Raw genomic sequence first — 25,135 nt, 5'->3', positions numbered from 1 at the left:
TTACCTTCTCTATTAAGGGGTGCATAAGGGGAAGATAATGAGATAGCAAAAGAAGTCTGGTATTGGCTGGGCACTCTCTATGGCATGATACTAACTGCATCCCAGAGTTAGCTATTCTATTACTCTATGCTGCTGACATAGATACTTTGCACCCTATTACTTATATTTTTTTACTTTCTCTGTCAAGGGGTGCATAAGGGGAAGATATTGAGATAGCAAAGGCATTCTGGTATTGGCTGGTCACATCTATGGCATGATACTAACCGCATCCCAGAGTTAGCTATTCTATTACTCTATGCTGCTGACATAGATACTTTGCACCCTATTACTTATATTTTTTTACTTTCTCTGTCAAGGGGTGCATAAGGGGAAGATATTGAGATAGCAAAGGCATTCTGGTATTGGCTGGTCACATCTATGGCATGATACTAACTGCGTCCCAGAGTTAGCTATTCTATTACGCTATGCTGCTGATATAGATGATTGATATTGAGATAGCAAAGGCATTCTGGTATTGGCTGGCCACTCTCTATGGCATGATACTAACCGCGTCCCAGAGTTAGCTATTCTATTATGCTATGCTGCTGATATAGATGATTGATATTGAGATAGCAAAGGCATTCTGGTATTGGCTGGCCACTCTCTATGGCATGATACTAACCGCGTCCCAGAGTTAGCTATTCTATTATGCTATGCTGCTGATATAGATGATTGATATTGAGATAGCAAAGGCATTCTGGTATTGGCTGGCCACTCTCTATGGCATGATACTAACCGCGTCCCAGAGTTAGCTATTCTATTATGCTATGCTGCTGATATAGATGATTGATATTGAGATAGCAAAGGCATTCTGGTATTGGCTGGCCACTCTCTATGGCATGATACTAACCGCGTCCCAGAGTTAGCTATTCTATTATGCTATGCTGCTGATATAGATGATTGATATTGAGATAGCAAAGGCATTCTGGTATATGGTTACTGCCGGGCAGGATTATCTTTCTTTTTACTCTGGTGTTTACTGAGCTGAATGGTGGCAGTGTAATTACGGAAAGCTTTCTTTCTTTATATATCTTGTTCTGTTTGTGACATACGTAGTAGTTGTAGTTCTGCTCAATGTGAATCCTTTAGTTCAAATTCTTAATGAAATATGAAAGTCAAATGGTGGTTTTCCGTCAAGTGAAAAATATTTATTTTATACAAAGAGGTGGCAAATAGCCACCAGAATATTCTTCATGAGGAAGAAATTGCCATTAATCATTCTATCCGTAGACTTCTATTGTGCCAATGCATTTCGGAATATAACATCCTTCATCGGGGCAAGTCTAAAAGGTGATTTTCAAATGCAATCATATCAACCATTTCGTAGTTATTACAAAATTAAACAAATTTCCATATTTTGAACAACACAAATATATCAACATTAACAGTCATCATCCAAATAATTGAAAAAGTAAAACAACACATACCGGGCCACGTAATGAGCCGGAACAGAAGGTAGATCCAAAAAAAATAAATAAGAAAAACAAATCAATATGCAGGTAGATCAAGACATCTTGCAACTAAAAATGGAGGTAATCGGGTCTTTACCTGATTTCGGTGAGTAATGGCGGAAACTATTTTCCGGAGTGCAAGCTGCTTCCACCGAGTGCGGAGAGCAGGTGCTGTAAACGGTAAGAGAAAAACTCTATAAAAGACTTATTCTAGGTGTGCCTAATCACTAATAGTAAACTCGGGTGGTAGCTTACCCTATGTGGAGAACGAAGCGGAGGAGTTCTCCCTGTGCCTACTGAAAGCAGACTGTCTTCGTTGCATCGGCGCGTTGCCGAGCAACCTGGATTTTGTAGGACACGTGATTGAAGGCTGAGTGCCTTCCTTGTTTAGACACGTTGCCGAGCAACCCGGCATGTGATCACGGCTCCATGACAATAGGCACGAGCCGTGACCAATGTCAGGAAACTGTTCGATGAATAGCCTACAATCAAAATTGCTTACTAAGTGGCCCTCCTGGGGTAGAGGCGAAAAAAGTCAACACCTTAAAAGCGGAATACGTGGATTGTAGTCCATAGACATAGAAAAAATACTAAGAAAAATTACTGAAAACTACAATAATGGGCGTTCCTAACTAGGATGGATGGAGCCTAGGGATCAGCTCAAAGGCTGTGCTATATATGGAAACAAGTGTCTACATGCCGCTAGTGGTGTCGTCTAGACAGACGGCACCTTGGGTCCTGGAAGAGCTCCAGGATGCGCAGCATGGAGAACATTTAATTCATGTAAATCATTACTTTTTCAAATACATTCAAGTATTGGTGTCAATTTAAACCAAACAATGTTAGATATCACAAACAAAAACAATTGGAGAGAACAATCAGGTAAAACACAATTAAAGTGAACGCAATTAGAGAAAACAGTGGTAGTTGATCTCCTCGTTTAACCCATCGGGTGCCAGACTTCCCAGTTTGTCGATCCAATACGTCTCTCTGCGATTCAAGCGTTGGCCTAAATCTTCGTGAGGGCTATTTTTGGTAAGTTCTTCCAAAATCACAAATCTTATTTGTGACACATTATGTCCATTGGAGATCCAATGCCGAGCCACGGCTGAATTAATGTTTGCATTACGAATGCATGACCGATGCTCTCCCCATCTCAACTTGGCTGTTCGTGTCGACTGTCCTACATAGAATTTCCCACAAGGGCATTTAATACCATAAATAATATTGCTACTGTCACATGTGGCAAAAGTCTTGAGCAAAATCTTCTGCCCCGTCCTTGGATGGTTAATGGAGTTTCCTTTTATAACAAAATCACAGTTAACACACTGTAAACATGGAAAAGTCCCAGTCCGCTGTGTCATTGGTTTTCTCGCTGTTGGTTTTGTTTGTACCAGCTCATCTCTTAAATTCCTACTTCGTTGGTATGCAAAGATTGGTTTTTCACTAAAGATATCTTGAACTCGGGTATCATTTTTGAAAATCTCCCAATGTTTCATAATAGTTTTCTTAATCTTTATGCTTTGTGTAGAGAACTTAGATACGAATACCGGTGACTTCAATTCTCTTTTTCTTTTGGAATTCTGTTCTAATAAAAGAGTCTCCCGAGGTAAAGCATCAACTCTATCTGATGCCTGATCAAGTTCATCCTGCTTGTATCCCCGAGCCAGAAATTTCTCTTTCATTTCCATCTGTTGTGTCCTGTAATCTTCAGGATCACTGACTATTTTCTTGACTCTCAGTAGTTGGCTGTATGGCAGGTTCTTCAGTAAACTCGGCTGGTGGAAGCTGAGGCGGTGCAGGAGATTGTTTCGATCTGTCGTTTTCCGAAATAGTGAAGTGCTGTAGCATGCAGATTTCTTGTGAACTTGTACATCAAGGAATGTTATGATTTCGTATGAGAACTCTCTGGTGAACTGTACCCTCTGGTCGATATTGTTCAGATACATGAAGAAAGTTTCAAAAGACTCTTTTGTACCTTTCCAAATCCCAAAGATATCATCTATGTATCTCGTCCATAGACGAATGTCATTCTTCCATTCCTGTTTGTTTAATACATGGTCAGTTTCAAATTTGTGCATGAAGCTGTTGGCATATGAGGGTGCCATAGTAGCTCCCATCGAGGTCCCTGCTACCTGTAGAAAAAATTGATTTCCATACTGAAAATAGGAGTTCTCAGCAATAAATTGTAATAATGCCAGTATAAATTCTTTTTGGGCACGTATCTCAGGTGCTTTCAGTAGCAACCATTCTACTGCTTCCATCCCCAGATCATGGGGTATGGAGGTGTATAAACTTTTCACGTCTATAGTGAACATCAGATCTTCAGGCGCAGGTGTCAATAAGTTCAGTTTCTGCAGGAAGTGGGTGGTATCCCTTGTGTAAGTGCTAGTCTTTTGTATCAAGGGCTGTAGGAAAAAATCTATATAAACTCCTAAGGGTTGGTTAATGCTCTCTATCCCTGCAACGATTGGTCTACCAGGTGGTTTCATGGCGTCTTTATGGATCTTCGGTAATGTATAAAAGTTGGGGATCCTTGGGTGTTCATTCAAGAGAAATTTCTGTGTATGCTCGTTAATCCAATCCAATTCAAATGCCTTCGTTAGGAGGCTCTTCAGATTCTGCTTGATCGAGAGGGTGGGGTCATGATCCAAACTCGCGTATGTGGTCTGGTCTTGAAGCTGTCTTTTACATTCAGCGTCATAGTCACAAGAATTCTGAATAACCAGAGCTCCTCCCTTATCCGCAGGGCGAAAGGTAATGCTCTTGTCACTAAATAGATCTCTAATCAATCTCATCTCGTGTGGTTTCAAATTCCTGTATGGAGGATTTCTGTAGCTTATACGTTCGAGGTCCCGGGTAACTAATCTCTGAAATATTTCTATGGATGGTACTGTAATTGGTGGAACAAATCCGCTTTTAACTCTAAATTCTTGAAAATCTGGAATCTCAGTCGGATTCTCATGGGTCTCTAGTTCATTGAAGAAGACTTTTAGTTTGAGTTTGCGAACAAACTTATAAAGTTCTATCTTTGTGTCAAACAAGGTGGTACCGTAAGTCGGTACAAAGCTTAGACCTTTCTGTAGAGTCTCCTCTTCTGCCTTGTTGAGTCTCCTATCTGAAATGTTAACCACTAACTTTTCTTGTGTTGTAATCTCGTTAAGGGTTTGTTTCTTGCGTTGCCTCCTCCCCCTGCGGGTTCTTTTCGACAAAGCCTAAAAAAGATACAGCGGGTGGGGCTCGCGTTGAAGGGCTTGTTGTCTGTGCTAGGTTCTCTATGTTTTGTTCTGCTGGAATATCGAACTCTCTTTGGGCTTCTGAATCGGAACTGGAGGTGTTGTCGGATGTGTATTTAAATGGTTCCTTCGGTGTAGCTTGGCTGTATTTGTCCATCCAGGTATATACCTCGTCATTAATGTAATCATAGGTATCTCTTCTAAATTTCTTAATCTTCTTTTGCTCCAATTCAGACTTGTAGTCCTCAAGTTTAGTATTGACCTCTAGTAGTATGTTATCATAATCTTCTTTTCCAAGTGTATCAACTAATTCTTTCTCTATTTCCTCAATTTCCGTCCTCAGGGTTGTTAAATTCTTTGATAACTCTTGGATAGTTAGCAAGATCAGATCCAATGAACATTTATTGAGTATAGATTCCCACCTTCGGACAAATTCTCTGCTCTCTTTGCACAAAGTCGGTCGGAGCTGTATACGAAGCCCCCTTGGGATGCGTTGGTTTTTGAAATATCTTCCAAGGGTTATTGCGTGTAATTTCCTGTTTATCTCCTTACGTATAAGATACTCTAATTGTTTGATCCGTTTGGCCGGATCTTTTGGTGTAGTACCATGTGCACCAATTGACGTTTCGCTAATAAGTTCAAGAATGGCTGATGCTTCCTCAGTCGAGAAACCTAAAGTTTCTGCGCATTTACTAGATAAACCTTCGATGTCCTCAAATGACATATTCAATGTATAAGGTAATCTCCTTTGTAATTGTGTGCCGCCACTGCTGTGTGTCTCCCAATGGAGGGAAGGAAAAGAAGCAGGAAGCAAATTTGAGTGGGCACCACAGGGATTTCACGTCTTTCTGGTGTTAACAGAAGTCTCTACCGAGATTAATCTTTATTAGAAGGTTGAATCCTGTATACAGGAGCTGGCTGAATAAGACCTGGAGACACCCAGGCCCAAAATTACAACAAGGAGCAAAGATTAGGTGAAGACCCAACCATACAGCCGCTCTCTGGAGTCCCAAATTGGGTTCTATAGTAGTTGTAGTTCTGCTCAATGTGAATCCTTTAGTTCAAATTCTTAATGAAATATGAAAGTCAAATGGTGGTTTTCCGTCAAGTGAAAAATATTTATTTTATACAAAGAGGTGGCAAATAGCCACCAGAGTATTCTTCATGAGGAAGAAATTGCCATTAATCATTCTATCCGTAGACTTCTATTGTGCCAATGCATTTCGGAATATAACATCCTTCATCGGGGCAAGTCTAAAAGGTGATTTTCAAATGCAATCATATCAACCATTTCGTAGTTATTACAAAATTAATAATTTGAATTGGATTGGATTAACGAGCATACACAGAAATTTCTCTTGAATGAACACCCAAGGATCCCCAACTTTTATACATTACCGAAGATCCATAAAGACGCCATGAAACCACCTGGTAGACCAATCGTTGCAGGGATAGAGAGCATTAACCAACCCTTAGGAGTTTATATAGATTTTTTCCTACAGCCCTTGATACAAAAGACTAGCACTTACACAAGGGATACCACCCACTTCCTGCAGAAACTGAACTTATTGACACCTGCGCCTGAAGATCTGATGTTCACTATAGACGTGAAAAGTTTATACACCTCCATACCCCATGATCTGGGGATGGAAGCAGTAGAATGGTTGCTACTGAAAGCACCTGAGATACGTGCCCAAAAAGAATTTATACTGGCATTATTACAATTTATTGCTGAGAACTCCTATTTTCAGTATGGAAATCAATTTTTTCTACAGGTAGCAGGGACCTCGATGGGAGCTACTATGGCACCCTCATATGCCAACAGCTTCATGCACAAATTTGAAACTGACCATGTATTAAACAAACAGGAATGGAAGAATGACATTCGTCTATGGACGAGATACATAGATGATATCTTTGGGATTTGGAAAGGTACAAAAGAGTCTTTTGAAACTTTCTTCATGTATCTGAACAATATCGACCAGAGGGTACAGTTCACCAGAGAGTTCTCATACGAAATCATAACATTCCTTGATGTACAAGTTCACAAGAAATCTGCATGCTACAGCACTTCACTATTTCGGAAAACGACAGATCGAAACAATCTCCTGCACCGCCTCAGCTTCCACCAGCCGAGTTTACTGAAGAACCTGCCATACAGCCAACTACTGAGAGTCAAGAAAATAGTCAGTGATCCTGAAGATTACAGGACACAACAGATGGAAATGAAAGAGAAATTTCTGGCTCGGGGATACAAGCAGGATGAACTTGATCAGGCATCAGATAGAGTTGATGCTTTACCTCGGGAGACTCTTTTATTAGAACAGAATTCCAAAAGAAAAAGAGAATTGAAGTCACCGGTATTCGTATCTAAGTTCTCTACACAAAGCATAAAGATTAAGAAAACTATTATGAAACATTGGGAGATTTTCAAAAATGATACCCGAGTTCAAGATATCTTTAGTGAAAAACCAATCTTTGCATACCAACGAAGTAGGAATTTAAGAGATGAGCTGGTACAAACAAAACCAACAGCGAGAAAACCAATGACACAGCGGACTGGGACTTTTCCATGTTTACAGTGTGTTAACTGTGATTTTGTTATAAAAGGAAACTCCATTAACCATCCAAGGACGTGGCAGAAGATTTTGCTCAAGACTTTTGCCACATGTGACAGTAGCAATATTATTTATGGTATTAAATGCCCTTGTGGGAAATTCTATGTAGGACAGTCGACACGAACAGCCAAGTTGAGATGGGGAGAGCATCGGTCATGCATTCGTAATGCAAACATTAATTCAGCCGTGGCTCGGCATTGGATCTCCAATGGACATAATGTGTCACAAATAAGATTTGTGATTTTGGAAGTACTTACCAAAAATAGCCCTCACGAAGATTTAGGCCAACGCTTGAATCGCAGAGAGACGTATTGGATCGACAAACTGGGAAGTCTGGCACCCAATGGGTTAAACGAGGAGATCAACTACCACTGTTTTCTCTAATTGCGTTCACTTTAATTGTGTTTTACCTGATTGTTCTCTCCAATTGTTTTTGTTTGTGATATCTAACATTGTTTGGTTTAAATTGACACCAATACTTGAATGTATTTGAAAAAGTAATGATTTACATGAATTAAATGTTCTCCATGCTGCGCATCCTGGAGCTCTTCCAGGACCCAAGGTGCCGTCTGTCTAGACGACACCACTAGCGGCATGTAGACACTTGTTTCCATATATAGCACAGCCTTTGAGCTGATCCCTAGGCTCCATCCATCCTAGTTAGGAACGCCCATTATTGTGGTTTTCAGTAATTTTTCTTAGTATTTTTTCTATGTCTATGGACTACAATCCACGTATTCCGCTTTTAAGGTGTTGACTTTTTTCGCCTCTACCCCAGGAGGGCCACTTAGTAAGCAATTTTGATTGTAGGCTATTCATCGAACAGTTTCCTGACATTGGTCACGGCTCGTGCCTATTGTCATGGAGCCGTGATCACATGCCGGGTTGCTCGGCAACGTGTCTAAACAAGGAAGGCACTCAGCCTTCAATCACGTGTCCTACAAAATCCAGGTTGCTCGGCAACGCGCCGATGCAACGAAGACAGTCTGCTTTCAGTAGGCACAGGGAGAACTCCTCCGCTTCGTTCTCCACATAGGGTAAGCTACCACCCGAGTTTACTATTAGTGATTAGGCACACCTAGAATAAGTCTTTTATAGAGTTTTTCTCTTACCGTTTACAGCACCTGCTCTCCGCACTCGGTGGAAGCAGCTTGCACTCCGGAAAATAGTTTCCGCCATTACTCACCGAAATCAGGTAAAGACCCGATTACCTCCATTTTTAGTTACAAGATGTCTTGATCTACCTGCATATTGATTTGTTTTTCTTATTTATTTTTTTTGGATCTACCTTCTGTTCCGGCTCATTACGTGGCCCGGTATGTGTTGTTTTACTTTTTCAATTATTTGGATGATGACTGTTAATGTTGATATATTTGTGTTGTTCAAAATATGGAAATTTGTTTAATTTTGTAATAACTACGAAATGGTTGATATGATTGCATTTGAAAATCACCTTTTAGACTTGCCCCGATGAAGGATGTTATATTCCGAAATGCATTGGCACAATAGAAGTCTACGGATAGAATGATTAATGGCAATTTCTTCCTCATGAAGAATATTCTGGTGGCTATTTGCCACCTCTTTGTATAAAATAAATATTTTTCACTTGACGGAAAACCACCATTTGACTTTCATATTTCATTAAGAATTTGAACTAAAGGATTCACATTGAGCAGAACTACAACTACTATAGAACCCAATTTGGGACTCCAGAGAGCGGCTGTATGGTTGGGTCTTCACCTAATCTTTGCTCCTTGTTGTAATTTTGGGCCTGGGTGTCTCCAGGTCTTATTCAGCCAGCTCCTGTATACAGGATTCAACCTTCTAATAAAGATTAATCTCGGTAGAGACTTCTGTTAACACCAGAAAGACGTGAAATCCCCGTGGTGCCCACTCAAATTTGCTTCCTGTGACATACGTAGTGCCATAATTTAAACATTCCGGTCCAAAACCTGTCGCTGCATGCTGAACTGGCTGGCCGCTCTCCTTAGGACAGCAAAGTAAGTTGGTTGTTATTTTGTAAACAAAAGATAGGCTGCTGTTTTTCCTTTGGTGAGTCCATAATGGAATTCTACCATGCACTTTGCTGGTCATCCATTGAGACTTCCTCTTCTTATCGTGATTCTGTGTCTGCCTCATTTGCCTTCTAAGGAATAGGGTCTTGGAACCTGGGAATTTGGTATGGAATTGTCATGGGATCGGGATAAAGGGTCTTCTTACCTTCGTTATTGTTTTTTCCTTCATATGTTTGTTAAGGTTTTGCATGGCCTCCTGGAAAGCCTTTCTTTCCATATTATTTGACCTGAGTCTGGATCAACAGAGGCACTGGAAGTTTCCCCATCCTCATATTCCTGCATATAATGAGCCTCATTATAGGTATGCCGGTCCAGTAACAACGGTGCCGGTGAGCTACCGGCACCGTTGTTACTGGACCGGCATACTCCAAGTTCTGCGAGCGGGTGCCTTTTAGCCCACCAGGTCTGTCCTGGCCGGCGGAACTGTCACCGCTCGCAGACCTTGACGGTAGCACCGGCACCATTCATGAATGGTGCCGGTGCTACCGTCCTCCCCATTCCCATTGAGTCCAATGGGACTCGAATGGGAATGTGTATAATATTTTCTGGCACCCGGCAATGGGGAATTACCGGAACTGCCAGGGCTGCAATGCCTGGTAAGTCCCCATTGCCGGGTGCCGGTAAAAAAATGACTGCCAGCAGCCGTGCCATTTTTCCCGGCACAGCTACCGCCAGAGTCATAATGAGGCCCAAATCTCTTGTAAGTGCTTGGAAATGTTGGGTGTCAACAGATCGCCCTTAAAGGTCAGCATGAACTTTAAGTATGCTGACATTTTTCTGCTGGCCGTCGTTAAAAGGTTGGCGTAGTGAGAAAAAGTGGCAGTAATTCCGTTACTTTTCCCACACTGCCAAATTACAAGTTTGGCAGTTACCAAGTGGTAATTCCACTGCTTTATGGAGCAAAAATTGAGTAAATGGGCAGAACTATCACTCCCTACAGTGCCAAAGCAGACCCTGGAAATGGGCATGGGTGAAATGGGTCTGTGGAGAAATCACATAGATGTTTTCAGCCGAAAGGGGTTGACACAGGTTTTCCTCGCTGGCTCATTTGGGCTGGAATACCTATTTTTGTTTGGGTAGAATGTGATGACCCCTTTGCCTTTGTGTTTGCCTCCCCGTCTTTGGGGAAGGTGCTGCACTCCTGTGGGCTTTAAGCCAGGTTGCTGGGCTCGGGGCAGTTGTTGCCCCCTTTGTAGCCTTCCTTCGGGTCTCCATCCCCTGTTTCAGAGTCTTTATTCCAGTTCTCTGTATTAAGTGCCCAGTGAGTCATCAATGGACACCGAAGGTGCTAAACTAGTATTACCATGTGTGGCTGCAGCCTAATGGTTTTCCTTCCTGCAGCACAATGTTTTGGGATTGAAACTTCTGCAACAGGGGCAACGTGCTCGCCTTGGGAGCAAGACGACAGACAATGTGTGTGCCTAGTTTTTCCAGGTCAAATTGTCAAGACCCTGTTGAGGTTTGTCTTGCCATTGATAGGGTCTTTTCATTTGTGACTTGTTTTCCTTTTTTGTCTGTTCCATTGTAGGTTGCGTGCTTGTCCAATGCAACGAAGTCCTGTGTTGGCTGAGGCGAGATTAAACAAACCATGAAATGCACTATGTCCAAGCAGAATGCCACGTCCCAATGCCCAGTCGATGGAACAAGAGCGGGCAGTGGATGGGAGAGAATTAATAAGGACTCCTACGTGCATAGCAGAGCTTTGCCTCCGCTCAGCATTTTGAAGGTTATTTATTTCGCTCCCCTTCTGCAAAAGTTGGGGCTTCGTCAGCAAATACCACTGAAGACAGCCAGACGGGGGCATGGAGGGTAAATAAGGAAAGGAAGGATCTTTTTCTGCATTTTAATGCCTTAATGCACTAATGTTCGAGAGCAGTGGGATCTTGATGGATTACTGCTTGGAGTAGTTAAGAGCGTCTACTCGCGTCAGAACACATTAATACTGAGGGTAGAAAGAGAGCAATGGAAAGACCAGGGTTGTTTATGATGTGTCTCATTTGTGCACTTGATTACCTCGATCTATAGATCCTAACCTATTCTATTTCCTTTTGCTTCACAGCGAACCATAGCAGTGATGGCCTACAATACAGGGCGGCCTCCAATATCCATATACAAGCCTGGAAATAATTTACAGGCTAGGTGACACCACAATGGGCCTGTATTAACAAAATGACATCACAACTGCTCTGTAATCAGTTCTCACGCATCCGGCATGAGGCTTGAGCCAGCAAAGCGCAGAATTCCAGCTGCCACTGCAGCAGTTAACCAAAGCCATTACAAGCTTTTCAAATTCCTTGCTTGTTCGTTTTATGTGACCCTTTGCAGGCAGCGATTATTTGCCAAGGAACTATGTATGGTAGAATGTTTAATTTGCATGCTGCTGAGGTTTTGCACGTGTGAGCAGGAAGCTGCATGCTATTACTTATTTTAAAATACGAAAGGAAACGTTTTTTCAATGCTTTTTATCAAAATGTCTAACCTTTTTTTCTGCAACACATTCAAAGCTGCATATTATCTTTTTTAAGTCCAAATTCAACATTGATTATATGGATCAGCAAATGGAAAATCTCTTACATTAGCTAAAGCAAGAGGCAATGTAATGAAAGGGATGACAGTGTGTGGCCATGTATTAGAAGGAATAAAATACCCCCACCATATGTAAAACGGATTTTGCAAGTCACGTGACCTTATGAAGGAACTCGGCCTCGTTCCTCACGGAACTCTTTGGTGACTTGCATTATCCTTTTAACATAAGGTAAGGGGGTACTTTATTCAATATATTTTTTTTAAAAAAAGGATTGGTGCATAAGTGAGCCAAATACACATTTTAGAAGCATGATTTAGGCACTGCTCACTGTTGTTTTGCACCGCTAGGAATTGCAGCGCTAAATGAAAATGCAACAAAAAGGCGGTTGTCGCATGTATTCATAGAAAATGAACATGTAAATAGGGATGACCGAGTCCATTATTAAGTTGTAGGCGTCATGGGGAGGCACTTCCACTCAGGAGTGAATGTCACAAAGAAGGGAGTGGAGCTAAAATGGTCCCCGTACTGGGAATAAATGTACTGAATACCGCTGGTTGCTCTGCTTGTCAAATATTCTGCACACGTGATCTCTCCCTTTCCAATCCCGCGCGTTTGGGACCATGGTCTAGACGTTGCGGTACTCAATACACTTCCACTACACCTGATCAACTCTTTGGGATCTTTCACCGCGGGTTTGGGAACCAGCAATGCCACTGCAATGGATCACAATATACAACCCAGTGTAATAGAGTTGTGTTTGCTTTGTGATTACACTGTGATTTCCTTTTCTTTGTGTTTAAATAAAATCCTAGAAAACGTCACCACTTGAGCCTGGTGTTTTGTTCTTTGCACATGGCCTCCCCTACAAGCCTCTTCACGTTTCATAAAGGTCAAGGTATTGTGGGAGGATGCATATCTTGCTAGCTTCTGCCCCACTGGGATGCTGGCCCAACCCCCAATGCACACAACTTAAACCAGTAATGAATTCAGTGGACCCTTGTGGGACCTCCCTCTCATTTGGTGGACCTCTGAGGTACTGTCTACCTTTCTGTACCTGTATCTGTCACGCCACTTACTCAGAGACCGGGGTCCTCCATCCCTTCCCGGCTTGTTCCATCCTGGCGGGTCTACCCGCGCTTTCACGCCTGAGGTCCCGCTTACCCGGGTGCTTCCGGGTTTCATGGTCACGCTCTCCTGTGCATGCGCGGCCGACCGCGTTCTGCCCCCCACGCATGCGCTGTCCACTGGGCCCTCGGAGTGGCAGGAGCTTGCTCTCCAAGCCTCGTTCTGGGGACACCAGCACCTGGGAACGACACGGCTTGCGTTACAAGCCTCCCAGGTGCTGGTTGTCCTATAAAAGGAGAAAAATCAGTCTGTTAGTCGCATCTCAACGCGGTTGGTTACCTGATCGTGTCTTCGCTCCAGTTGTTCCTGTCAGCCCTGGTCCTGCTCCTGTCCTTGTTCCCTGCCTTGTGCTCCTGTTCCCTGGTGGCCCATTTTCCCCTTCCAGTTCCTTGGGGGGTTGGGGCTCCCTCCTGTTCCTTCTCCCTCTTCTGGCTCTTTAGCTGCCTTGGGTGGTCGCCTTCCTCTGCCTGGGTACTTGATTCTTGTCTTAGTGTTCAGGCTTCCTTGCCTCAGTGCCTCTGTCTGGTTCCTTACCTCGCCTGCCCTTTGCTCTGCCCGGTGGACCCTGGATCTTCTGCTACACCTGGCTACATCACTTTTCTGCCTTGAGGATTGCGGTTCAAAGGCGACCCCAATTTCCTGTCTTACGGCATACCAGATCCAACAACATCTACTTTTGGACTACGTATACATCAACGCTTCCCCTGCCAGTGCTTGGATCAGGGGAGGGCGCATCGGGGGAGAGCGCATCGTGACATTGGGAGCTGGTTCACCTTCAACCCGGTTTCATTCCTGGGTTGGAGTCGGGCCGGTTCTCTGCGTCATCACTTCACCAGTGTTTCAGCAGTCAGTTTGGCAGCCAATCCAAGATCTACAACCAGACAAACAGGTACGCAGCATCCTCGAGACATTTACCTTAACAGTAGCCAGGCATCAAACATGGTAGAAATGTGCCAGGGGTATTTACTGAACTCCTCCCTTTGTACCCACTTTTTGTCCCTTACCCTCTCTCATTCCCTCAACCAACAACAACCGTCACTCAGGAATGAGTAATATGACTTTTCAGGACCTTATTTCCCCACTGCAATTGCCTTCATATGGGAATGCAAGGATATGACCCAGCTGCGCTTACTTTACATCTTGGCATATGGAAGGCTGTAAGTACCCCAGTGCACCAACCTTCAGTCAGCAATGGCTTGCATGTTCCCTGTGGTATTTGCTCTAGCCTATCACAAACCTTGTGCACAAAACCTCACCGTTACTTGCCCTGTGGTCTGATCTTCATTTTGGAATTGGTGCAGTAAACCCCTGAGACACTTATTCCTCCACTGCACCCACCATCAACCTGAATGAATGTTCTGGCATCTCAGTGACCTTCCTTTGCCCTTTCTGAGCCTAGCATCACTGAACAATGAATGTAATGGCCTCTGCTGGACTTTCCCCACCACCTGCTTGAAATGAATGGACTTGACAGCTAGGGAACATATTTCCCACTTCGCCCCACCTTGAGGTAGCAATGGATGAAAACGAACCCCTGGGGTTGCGCTTTCCTTTTGCACCCAACTTCCCCCGCAATAAAAATTAAGCGGGAAACTCCCGTCTTCTCAGCACCTACCTTCAACCTAGACTGGATGGAATTATTGCGCTGCACCTCCCTCTTCCGGTAATGGCTGAGTCCCTCTAACTGGTCTGGTCGGTAAAACATTCCGGATGCCCATTTTAACGCTGCTCCGCGTGCCAGTTTCTCTGCTTTCTCCAGCTCGGGCCACTCATCACCTGTGAACAAGCACGAAGAAGTCAGCAAGGGGTGCATCCTACGTATTTGTATTTGTATTTGTATTTTATTTATTTGTATAGCGCACCAGGCCCAAGGGCATCCAGGTGCATATTTTAGCACAATAAAGGTACAACACAGTAATAGTTACAGTTAGCAGGAACAAAAGCACAGTGTACAGGAAATACAATAAAAGTAAGTTAACAATGTAAGGAGAGCGCTATATATACAGTAGCATTATACATAGTATACAATATAATATGCAGCAATATCTACAGTTAGCATGAAGCTTAAATACAATCGCTAGGTAGGTAGCGAGCTGAAAGGTCCTAAGTTGGAGGTGTTGAAAGGAGTTAGGCTTGTGTAGTAGATAACCAATGTTTGGTTTTTTGTTTGAATAGGGACGGAGAGTGTTCGGATCTGATAGTTAATGGAATCGAGTTCCATAATTTGGAGGCGAGGACTGGGAAGCTTGCACCCCCAGCTTTCTGCAGTTTGTATCTAGGGATGGTCAGGCAGTGTGCTTGTGCCGATCTGAGTAGCCGGATAGGTGAGTAATGAGAGAAGCGGAAGGCAAGATAGATGGGGGCCTGATCGTTAAGACATTTGTGTGTGAGGGTAAGAGATTTCAGAGAAATTATTTGTGTTAATGAGAGCCAGTGTAGACTTCTCCTTGTTTCGGAGATGTGTGAGGATCTGGCTATGTTGAGGGCAGCTCTAATGGCGTTATCTTGGGTAACCTGGAGTTTGTTAAGGTTACGCTGGTTAGTCCCTAGAAATAAGGCATTACAGTAGTCAAGTTTGGACATAACCAATGTCCTGGCCAAAATAGTGCAGCTCTGTGTGGTTAGGAAGGGGCGACATGCTGTGATAAGCTTACATGTGTAAGCGGATGCCGAGACAACAGCGCTAGTTTGTCTGTTAAGTGAGAAGGTGGAGTCAATGAGATTCCTTATGTTTTGGTGTCAGGGGAGACTTTAATGGAGTTGACGTCAATGTTGAAGGTTTTGAAGGAGGGGTCAAGTCTGTTCAGTCAGTGTTGGGAGCCCAGGATGAGGAGCTCTGTCTTGTCATCTTTGAGACAGAGCTCATGCTGGGCCATCCAGGCTTGGATGACTTGATAGATGTCGTTCAGGGCTTTTGAGTCCACTATGTAGTCACCTGTGATGGGAATGAGTATCTGGGTGTCATCATGGTAGTTAGTATAGGTGACACCCAGATAATCAAGTACATCAATGCCATGCCATGGTACTCGAGACAGTATTCAAGAAACTCACGGATTGCCAAATACCCTGGTAAAATTTATCTAGATCGGAAGAACGGCCAAAAACACCAAATGATTCGGCTTTTTCCCTACAGTAGGGGTTGGAGGTTACCTTGGAAACTTTGGAAGCCATTGTCAAGGGGAGGGAGCCGGTGTCCAGGAAGTGAACGCTAGTCACATGACCTGCTCTATTTTAGCTCCGGCTTGTCCAGGATTCAGTGCTTCTGATTGAGCTTTTCTGTGTTGTGGTTTTTTCGTATTCCTTCGTATTTCTGGCTAAACGTTTATTGACTTGCTTTTTGGATATTCCTTGCCTGTCTTGGTACCCTGAACTTCCTGGTTATTAGAATTCGGCTTACGTCCCTGGATTGTCTTTTGCCTGCTCCTTGGTCTTGACGCCGCCCGCCTGTGTTTTTTACCTTGGACTGTTTTTTGACTTGCTCATTGCCTGACCCTTTGTATTTTGGCACCCATACTGAAACATTGACCTTTTGTTAATCTTCCACTTAGTTCTATTTTTCTTGTTGATTTATGTACCTTCATACTGCGAACATAGTCAGCATCTGCTGCAATGTGGGGGTAGTTTTTCAGCCTCCGCTGCCCCGCAGGATCTGATCAGCCTCTGCTGCAATGTGGGAGTTGTTTTTCAGCCTCTGCTGCTCCGCGGGATTCAGTCAGCATCCGATGCGACGTGGGAGTAGTTTCCCAACCTCAGCTGCCCCGCGGGATTCTATCAGCATCCGCTGCAATGTGAGAGTTGTTTTCAGGCTCAGCTGCTGCGCGGGAATCAGACAGCATTAACTGAAACGTAGGGGGCGGACGCAGCCTCTGCTGCGACGTAGGAGTTTTTCATAGAACTACTCTGGTACGTTTACTGGGTGATTTTGTCTTCTATTCCTTAGTTCTGGTTCGGGTGGGTTTTTTATACAGTAACACAGGTTAGTGTACAGTATCTGGAGAAACCCACTAACTCAAAATGTTCTAGGTCCTCGTGAATTGTTACTCCATCATACCTTTTCTTTCGTCTTTTGTCATTTGCCTTTACTCATTCTGTATCACATACAGTATTACCATATCCAATTATTCTGTCTTCATTTGTGTTACAGGAGTTTTTCAAGACTACTGACTAGATTCCCATTCCTATATCGTGGTTTTGTCACCAGACTCACAAGTTAGTGTTATTATTTATCTTGTATGTTCATTCTATGGTCTTGATTCAAGATATTAATCTTATGTGTCTCTCTTTACAGCCACCAGGTGTCGAGGGAATCCAGTCTTTCAATTAATTGATTTCTCTGTATGTTTATTCATACATCCAGAGGGATACATTAGTTGGAAGAATTATTCTTCTACATTACGGGGTCAAGTTTATGAAGGAGAATTCTGACAATCGAACAGAGGTTTAGTGAAAACGCTATAGAGCGTTGGTGAGATGCAAGAACCTTGAGGCACCCCGCAAGGCACCAGTGTAGGCTCTGCCGAAGCAGTAGGCGAGAATACCCTCATCTGTCTGTTATCCAGGAAGGAACTGATCCATTTGGTGGCTTTATCAGAGAAGTGGGCCGCTGATTTCAAGTGACGACAGAGGATTTGATGGTTGACCAAATCTAATGCTGCCGATAAATCGAGGAGTAATAATAAGGCCATTTTACCATTGCAATTTAGGTCCTCAATTTGAGTTTTAAGATCTAATAAGGCTGTTTCCGTCCCGTGCTTAGTTCGGAAACCAGATTGTCTTGTGCTGAGAAGATTGTTGATTTCTAGATACTTCTGAATCTGTATATATGCTAACCTCTCCAAGACTTTCAATAAGAATGGGACCGTGGTGATAGGCCTGTAATTGGTGGGAATACTGGGTTCGTTCATCTCACCAAAACACCTTAAAACACCTCTTCAGTGCTCCTGTACATCACCCATTTACACAGCACGCTCAACTCCCAAGACCTGAAGGTAGACTAGAGGGTGTTCAGCATCAGAAAATGTCCAGCTCCCTATTGTGTGAGGCGGATCTTGCAGTGCTTGAAGAGCGGTATAGGCAGGGATACAAATACACATGGGGTTGAGAATGACTGCAAGGCTGACAATGGTTTTATAGATAAAGTTTTACAGCTCATGATTGACAAAAACAAAGGATGAAGGGGCTCTTTGCTAGTTTTCAGGGTGGTGTGGATTCAGGGTTGGGCTACCAATTACTTTGTCAGCAAGTGCTAAGTCGGTCAGGTGTGGTACGATATCGCTGTCACATGTAACACAGATACCTTTGTGGCTGTACAGTGTAAGGGAAGGCCCATGGCTGGAGTTGCTTTCCCATCCTGACTGAAGGGCACTCCTTTATCGAATAACATTGCATTTGACTGATGAATGTTTGGAATGCCGCTGAGGTGACATACAAGTGTGATCGGTTGGAGTGAAGGTCAGGATGGTCGAAGTAAGAAAGGATATAAAACAGTTGAGTTTGACAAGAGAGAGAGAATGGCGATTTGTTAAGGGCAGAATAGTCTGAGCTCTTTTATGTTTATTAATATAAAATGATTCAGGTTATTCGGTTTCTGAAAGGGAGGTCTGCTAATCAGACCTCCCTTTGACAAATGTTGGATGCCAAATTATAGTTCATCCATGTGCCTTCACTGAGACAGCCTCATGGTGCTCTCAGAACCAGCACTGCAGGGGCACAGGGCAGGTTGAAAGGTCAGATGTGCATGAAGTTCCTGCAGGCAGAGGTGGCTTTTTAATCTTCTGCACCTAATTTCAAATTTAACAATTGTATGCCTTAGTCATTCTGGTGGCATGCACATCTTTAAATATAAGCCATGCCTGGTTTGGACATGGTGACTACTAAGAGCACCTAACTATACAGTCACAGCAATTTGACATCACACTACAGTCAGCTCTGTGAGTAGGAGTGTGGCTATGACAGGGCCGATGTGTACCAGTGTTTGGCCTGGGTGTTTCTACTATAGCCATGTGACACAATATCCAGGCTGCTACCTTTCGCTCCTCCTACATGAAGGGCAATAACTTGCTCCAAGGGTCCAGGAATACGGTTTAGGAGGTCTCCTAGGAACTGATATCTCAAAGGCAGCACTGACAGAACAAAGCCCCAGCCCGGGCTCCGACCACAAGATTTGCTTTGAAGTTAACAGACATGGGAAGGGGATGGAGTACGTATAGCTAGAAGGGAGAGGTCGCTTGAACAGGGGTTACACCATATTGATTTCAGTTTGGCTCTCTAAAACATCTGGCCCCCACTGCCTCACCCCATTCCCTATAGAACAGACCACTTTGGGTATCATGTAAGAAGGCAAGTGTCACCTGTTAAAACATCAGGGATTTAACTTCTTGCAGGAGGCTTTCTTTGTACCAATCTCCTATGAATTTTGCCATTATAGGGAGAGAGGCACCCCATCATTCTTTGATTCAGCTGTGGACACTCATGACAATAAGAAGGATTCACTGGACCTCTGTTGAGAGTACAGACAATTCCAAAGTCCTCTGCCAGAGACGTGAAGACAGATGGTGTTCGGCAAGATTGGATGCAGTAATCCTGTGGTAGACTACACCAACCTTTTCCTCTTGGTAACCTATTGGTATAGGTCTGTACTACACAAGTTGGTAGAGTGACTGAGCAGCCAGACGTATTTCAAAGAGGGGTAAATGTGAGCTGTAGATAGGTAACACTGAGATTCACAAGTATCCAAATAACACTTACACTCAACGGTCAGTTTTAAATAAGCCTTTTTTTAAAAGGGCAATATGCAACAATCAAAATACACTTCATACCACTTTGTCAGATTTAGAATAAGCAAGCTGGAACTCATTAGAGATGCTGTCACTACATTTCCTACACCCTAGGGTGACTTCAATTACTAGGCAGTATTGGCATTTATACATCACTTTTTTGGTACTTAATACATTCTGAGGTTGTGAAAAAGGAAAAGGTCAGGGAAGGAAAGTTTAACAGATACTCAGAGCATGTGAATACTTTTCAATCTCCCAATGAAGTCTAGATTAGATATTTCCCAGCAATACAAGTTACACTTATGTACTACCTACGAAGGACAGTTAGAACCAAAGTCAATGGGTCAGAAATGTCCGCAGGGAGCCAGGACAGCCAAAGTCAATTTGAACAATGTCTGTGGAGCTGAGGCACTTCTTTAGATAGCACAAAGTCTTGCACAAAGTTTCTAGAGATTTTGTAGTAAAAGAATCACTGTTGGGCCACAATCTGTGAGGCTTGTGAAGGGCAGAGCTGAAATCAACTCTGCAAAAAGCAGTTACTGCAAGTCTCCAGTGAGAACAAGCAAGCTACAGACATAAGAGATCATTACCCCTTAGTCAAGACAGTACCTTAGGTTGGAAGAAAAGGATCCAGCTGGCTTCTGTTCTGGTTGCAGTCCTGCAGATCCTGGGTTCCTGGGCCTCAGTCATAAGGACAGGAGGGAGGACGTCTGGAGGACTCGTGCACTGCAGTTTGACGGTCAGTGGTGGCTACAGGCTCTTTCCAATTCAGCAGCACTTTGCAGTTTCAGCTACCGTTCAATAGCACCACTGTGGTTCTTGGACACTTGATGGGCTTACCTTACTTCTGGGGTCCAGCACTCTGGTGAGGTGGGTCAGGATTGACTCATCCTGCTTCAGGAGGGTCCTCAGGATCTTCCTGGAATTTGGGTCGAGCTTAATGACGATGCACTCGATTCTGGGTTTCCTGACCCCTGGCATTCGGTTCCAGCAGCAGCAAAGAAGTACAGCCAGCAGGGAGAGGTTTTCCAGCAAAGTTCGTCTTGGGGTTAGTTGGTCCCACCAACCCAAGGGAAGAAGTCGTCTGTTCTGGGCATCTCTAGTCGATATGAAATTGGAGGTTCGGCACTGCAGCAGGGCTTCACCGGACAGTTCAACGGTCCAGGAGGGTGCAGCAAGCTTCTCTTCCAGTTTCCTTCATCGGATGTTTCATCCAGTGGTCGACTCTACCCGCTGTTCAAGAGACTTCTCCTTTTATGCAGGTTTCTCCCATTCATGCATAGCCTAACTGTCACTTACACAGCAGGGTGGCTGTCCTAGAAGGACAGCCAGTCAATCAGCATTGGATGCATTCTGGCAACCAAGGAGACCAAGGACAGGGTGTTTTGGGCACCTCCCTCGCTTCCTGCCTTGCCAGACACACTGGAGCCAGAGGCGGGTTTCAGCACTGATGTCCGCCAAAGACAAAATTAACTAAAGGGTTAAACCTAGATTGGTGCACAGAATAAAACCCAAAAAAGACTTCACAAGCAAGAAATTTGCGAAAAAAGAAGACCGGGGCCATTTTGACAAAATGGGCACCCGTGGTGAATTACTGCAGCTGAGGATTCAGCCTGCGGTAAGCACGCACAATGGTAGAAAAATTAAACCACTGCCAACAGCCATAAAAAGTCATGAGGGTAACATAAAAAATGTTACATAAGTAGGAAAAGGGGCTACTAAGTAACCCCCCCAGTACTTCCACATAAGAAGGGATGTACTGGACCTACATAGGAAAAACAGGTAAGTAAAGTCAATTTCACTTTACTACTCTTGGGAACAGTATTTCATTGAAGAGTTGGTAGTTAAACCTTAAGAGAAATCCAAGGGAATTCTCTGTGGTACTGCACTGAAGGTACTGTGTGACACCATACAAAAGGTGATGCTTATGGAGTTTGTCAGACTCCAAATACAAAGAAACACAGTCCAAATCAGATCAAAAATATATGAGAGAGTGAGAAAAGGGTCTCACTCTCTCCAGGATAAAAATCAAAATGTCTAAAGTCCAGCAAAAGAGCTGGGGGTCTCTAAGGTTGAAGGGAATTAGCACAGAAATGAGAATTCTCCCTAACCGATGGCATCCAAGGAAGAGGATGCTCGGCTCCCTAACGATCCCCAGGGATAAGTGGTTGTGATAGTGCTGTGGATCAAGTTCTTTCTGATGCCTGTGCACTGGAGCCAGGATCTTGCTTAATGGAGATGAAGGATCCTCGGTTGATGCCAGTAAACCTCCTGGAGTAGAAGTGCTGAAGTAGGGACTCTCCTTGTCCGTAGAAACCCTGGACTGGGTCTCCCAGCAACCACAGACCCAAAGAAGTGGCTACTGGCTCTCCCTGCATCGCCAAACTGCCTCAGGGCTAGTTTTGGCACCTTCAATGTCATCCACGCTGCTACAAGTGAACTGCAGGAATCATTCTTGACCTCGAAGCTGGGCCACCTCTGCCCATCCAGGTTTGCTTGATGCCAAAGCACTCCCGTCTCTGAATCTGGTACCCGCTGAGTCTTCTAGCATCCCCCAACGTGACACCACCGCCTGGTCACCAACCCCATCAAGCTCCATGCTGATGCTGCTGCAGTGCCATGCCGATCCAGCTGAAGGCAAATCTCAACTTCTCCATCCCCGAGGCCACGAGTGTTACAGTGCCAATTACCTGACACTGCCTGCCATTTCCAGCATTTTCGACCCTCAAGCTGGCGCTGCTGCCTAACAGCACTGCATCATTGGGACCTGTCACCGCTGCACCTCGACTCTCCCATGGCTCGGTGCCAAAAGAGTCCAGACTCCTGGTTTGGTGCTGAAAAGCCTGGCTCGACGCTGTTGAGCCCCAAAGACAGGAACTAAGGTATTTGAAGTGGCTCTGGGCCACCTTTAAAGGTCCATGGTGACTTGTAAGCATCCTTTCTTTACCTTCTTAAGGTATAATCTTGAACATTGCCACTGGTGCAGACATTTTTTGCCTGAACACCCCTGCCTGTATTTAGAGAGTGTTGTTTATCATAAAGGTCTGTGAATCCTGTAGCAGGGTGGGTTTTTAATGCTTTTAATTGGTTGTTTAAATGTGATTGTTTGATTAAAGTCCCTATATTATATCGATCCTTGATTGGGCATTCTTATATTTTAGATTCAATGTATTGAAACTGTTTGAGTTGCTGCTATCAGCTCATACTCCTACTGAAGATAAAGCCTGCCCTCTGCCTGTGCTACCAAAAAAGGCAAAGGAGTGCTGTGCCTGTTTATCCATTGGGATTGAGATCACTGCTGGTTTACTAGAGACGAGGTCCCGAGTAGTCAGTTAAGCCACTACTCATCCTTTTCTCCTGCAGAGCAGTGGTCATTTCGTTGCAAAGAGAAACAGAGTGGGAGAGAGAGAAAGAGAAACACAGAGTCCCCAAGAGAGAAAGAGAAACAGAGTGTGAAAGAGAGAAAGAGAAAGAGAAACAGAGTGAAAGAAGCAGAGAGAGAAAGAAAGAGAGTGGGAAAGAAACAGAGAGTGAGAGGGGAGAAAGAGAAACAGAGAAAGAGAAACATAGAGTGGGATAAAATGAAAGAGAGAAAGAGAAATAGAGAGGGAGAGATAAACAGAGAAAGAGAATGAGAAACAGAGAGAGAAAGAGAACGAGAAACAGAGAGAAAGAGAAAGAGCTGAGGTAACAGGGATATAGCCCAGTCAGCCTGTGCTCCTGAGGAGGCATTTCAGAAGCTGGATATGGGCTACGTCAGCCCTTCCCAATGCAAAGACCCTGACGCATATGCCAAGAGTTGGCTCTGTAGCTCCTTAGGCAAGGGGCTCAGGGGAAGGAGATGGGAGAGGGGACATCATGCCAGCTGTGGCTAACAGTTTACAGAGCATGTTCAGTGTAATTGTGTAAGTACTTGGGGTAACTTTCTTTGGCTGTAGACTCCCACCCCTCCTGTGCTCTCAGTTACAGCCAGGACCATCACTTACTATATGTCCACTGAAAGTGCAAACACATGTTCAGGGTACCTTACGTTTTGTCCCAACCACAAGCAGTGTCCACTCTTATTTGTTAGTCATTAGGACACACCCCCAATAACAGAAGGCCATGAATGGCAGAGGATAGCAGCATTATTCATCACACCCCACATACCCAAGGGAGGTGCACATTTGGGAGATGGGAGGTATCCCTTTTGAGGCAGTGAATATAACTAGAGACAATGAAGTTAGATTGAACATTATGCAGACGGTTCCACATAGTAAGGGTGTGTATTTTAAATGTTTTTGATTTGATTTGACTGATTTGATTTAATTATTTATAAAGTGCATATCTCTGGGAACCAAGTAGGGAACATGCATCTGAGCGCAGCTGTTATAAAAAAACACCAACAACAGCTGAACAAGTCAGTTTTTAAACTTTTTGTAAAACTACTGTAAGAGTCTATTTGATGGAGTTCCAAAGGTAGATCATTCCATAGCCGAGGTCCTCTGGAAGAGAATTGTCTGTCACTCCAAGAAACTGATCTACAACAAGGTACAACCAGCAGATGTTGGTCAAGAGAGCGTATGTTCTGAGTGTTTTGGAGGCGCTGAATTTGGCATTTAGGAATACCCAAAAGTAGGGCATTGCAATAGTTCAGCTTTGAGTTGGATAATGCTCCTACCACAGGGCCATGATCTTTCTCCGTAAGAAAAGGAAAGATGGATTTCAACAATTTAAGTTGGAAATATATAGATTTGACAATGTGACCAATATGCATATTAAAAGACAAATCTGATTGCCAGATGTAACCCACATAATTGTGCTGGACTCAACACTGAAGTTCCTAAACTCTAACTCCGGAAAACTTAGTTCCTTCCAATTAGATTACAATTGGATGGAAACACCAAGAAAAGAGGGAAGTGGGACAAAAGGTAGAGTAGCAGCTAACCTTTTTATTGAGCCCAGGATAACAATTTCCGTTTTAGCTGGATTTAATTGAAGTTTGTTATCCAATATCCAATGTCTCTGCACAGACCACAACTCTATTGAGAGCTTCCCTGGGTTGGGTAAGTCGGACATAGATCTGGGTGTCGTCCGCATGGGAATTATATTGTAAATGAAACTGTGTAAAAATATCAAACAGGGGACGCATATAAATAATGAAGAGAATGGGAGACAATGAGGAACCCACAGTGAACCGGAAGGAAATCAGAAACAAAAGAACCCCGCTTGACACATTGAACAGGATCAGATAAAAAGGAAGCAAACCATCTAAGGGACTTGCTCGAGATCCGAGCCACTGAAGTCTG

At 43.8% G+C, this 25,135-nt stretch overlaps 1 protein-coding gene across 3 annotated transcripts in view; it reads right to left on the bottom strand.

Annotated features, from left to right (window-relative positions):
- EXOC3L1 (exocyst complex component 3 like 1) overlaps positions 1-25,135 on the bottom strand; it is a 270,326-nt gene that overhangs the window by 155,947 nt on the left and 89,244 nt on the right. Inside the window, exons 1-2 of one of the 3 annotated variants that reach the window (XM_069653995.1) lie at positions 14,687-14,817; positions 13,023-13,297 (exon numbers count right to left, since the gene is read on the bottom strand). Coding sequence is in view for 2 of the 3 variants with exons in the window: in XM_069653979.1 (XP_069510080.1) it covers positions 14,687-14,847 (161 nt within the window). In the remaining variant the exon portion in view is untranslated. Of the gene's footprint in view, positions 1-13,022; positions 13,298-14,686; positions 14,848-25,135 lie in introns of those variants that run through there. The other 2 variants (XM_069653987.1, XM_069653979.1) reach the window with 2 other exon arrangements.

The sequence above is a fragment of the Ambystoma mexicanum genome, chromosome 1p (genome assembly GCF_040938575.1).
Source record: "Ambystoma mexicanum isolate Mex_15411 chromosome 1p, UKY_AmexF1_1, whole genome shotgun sequence".
NCBI lineage: Eukaryota > Metazoa > Chordata > Amphibia > Caudata > Ambystomatidae > Ambystoma > Ambystoma mexicanum.
Note: the sequence above shows the minus strand (reverse complement) of the source record. Positions and strands in the feature narration are given on the sequence as shown.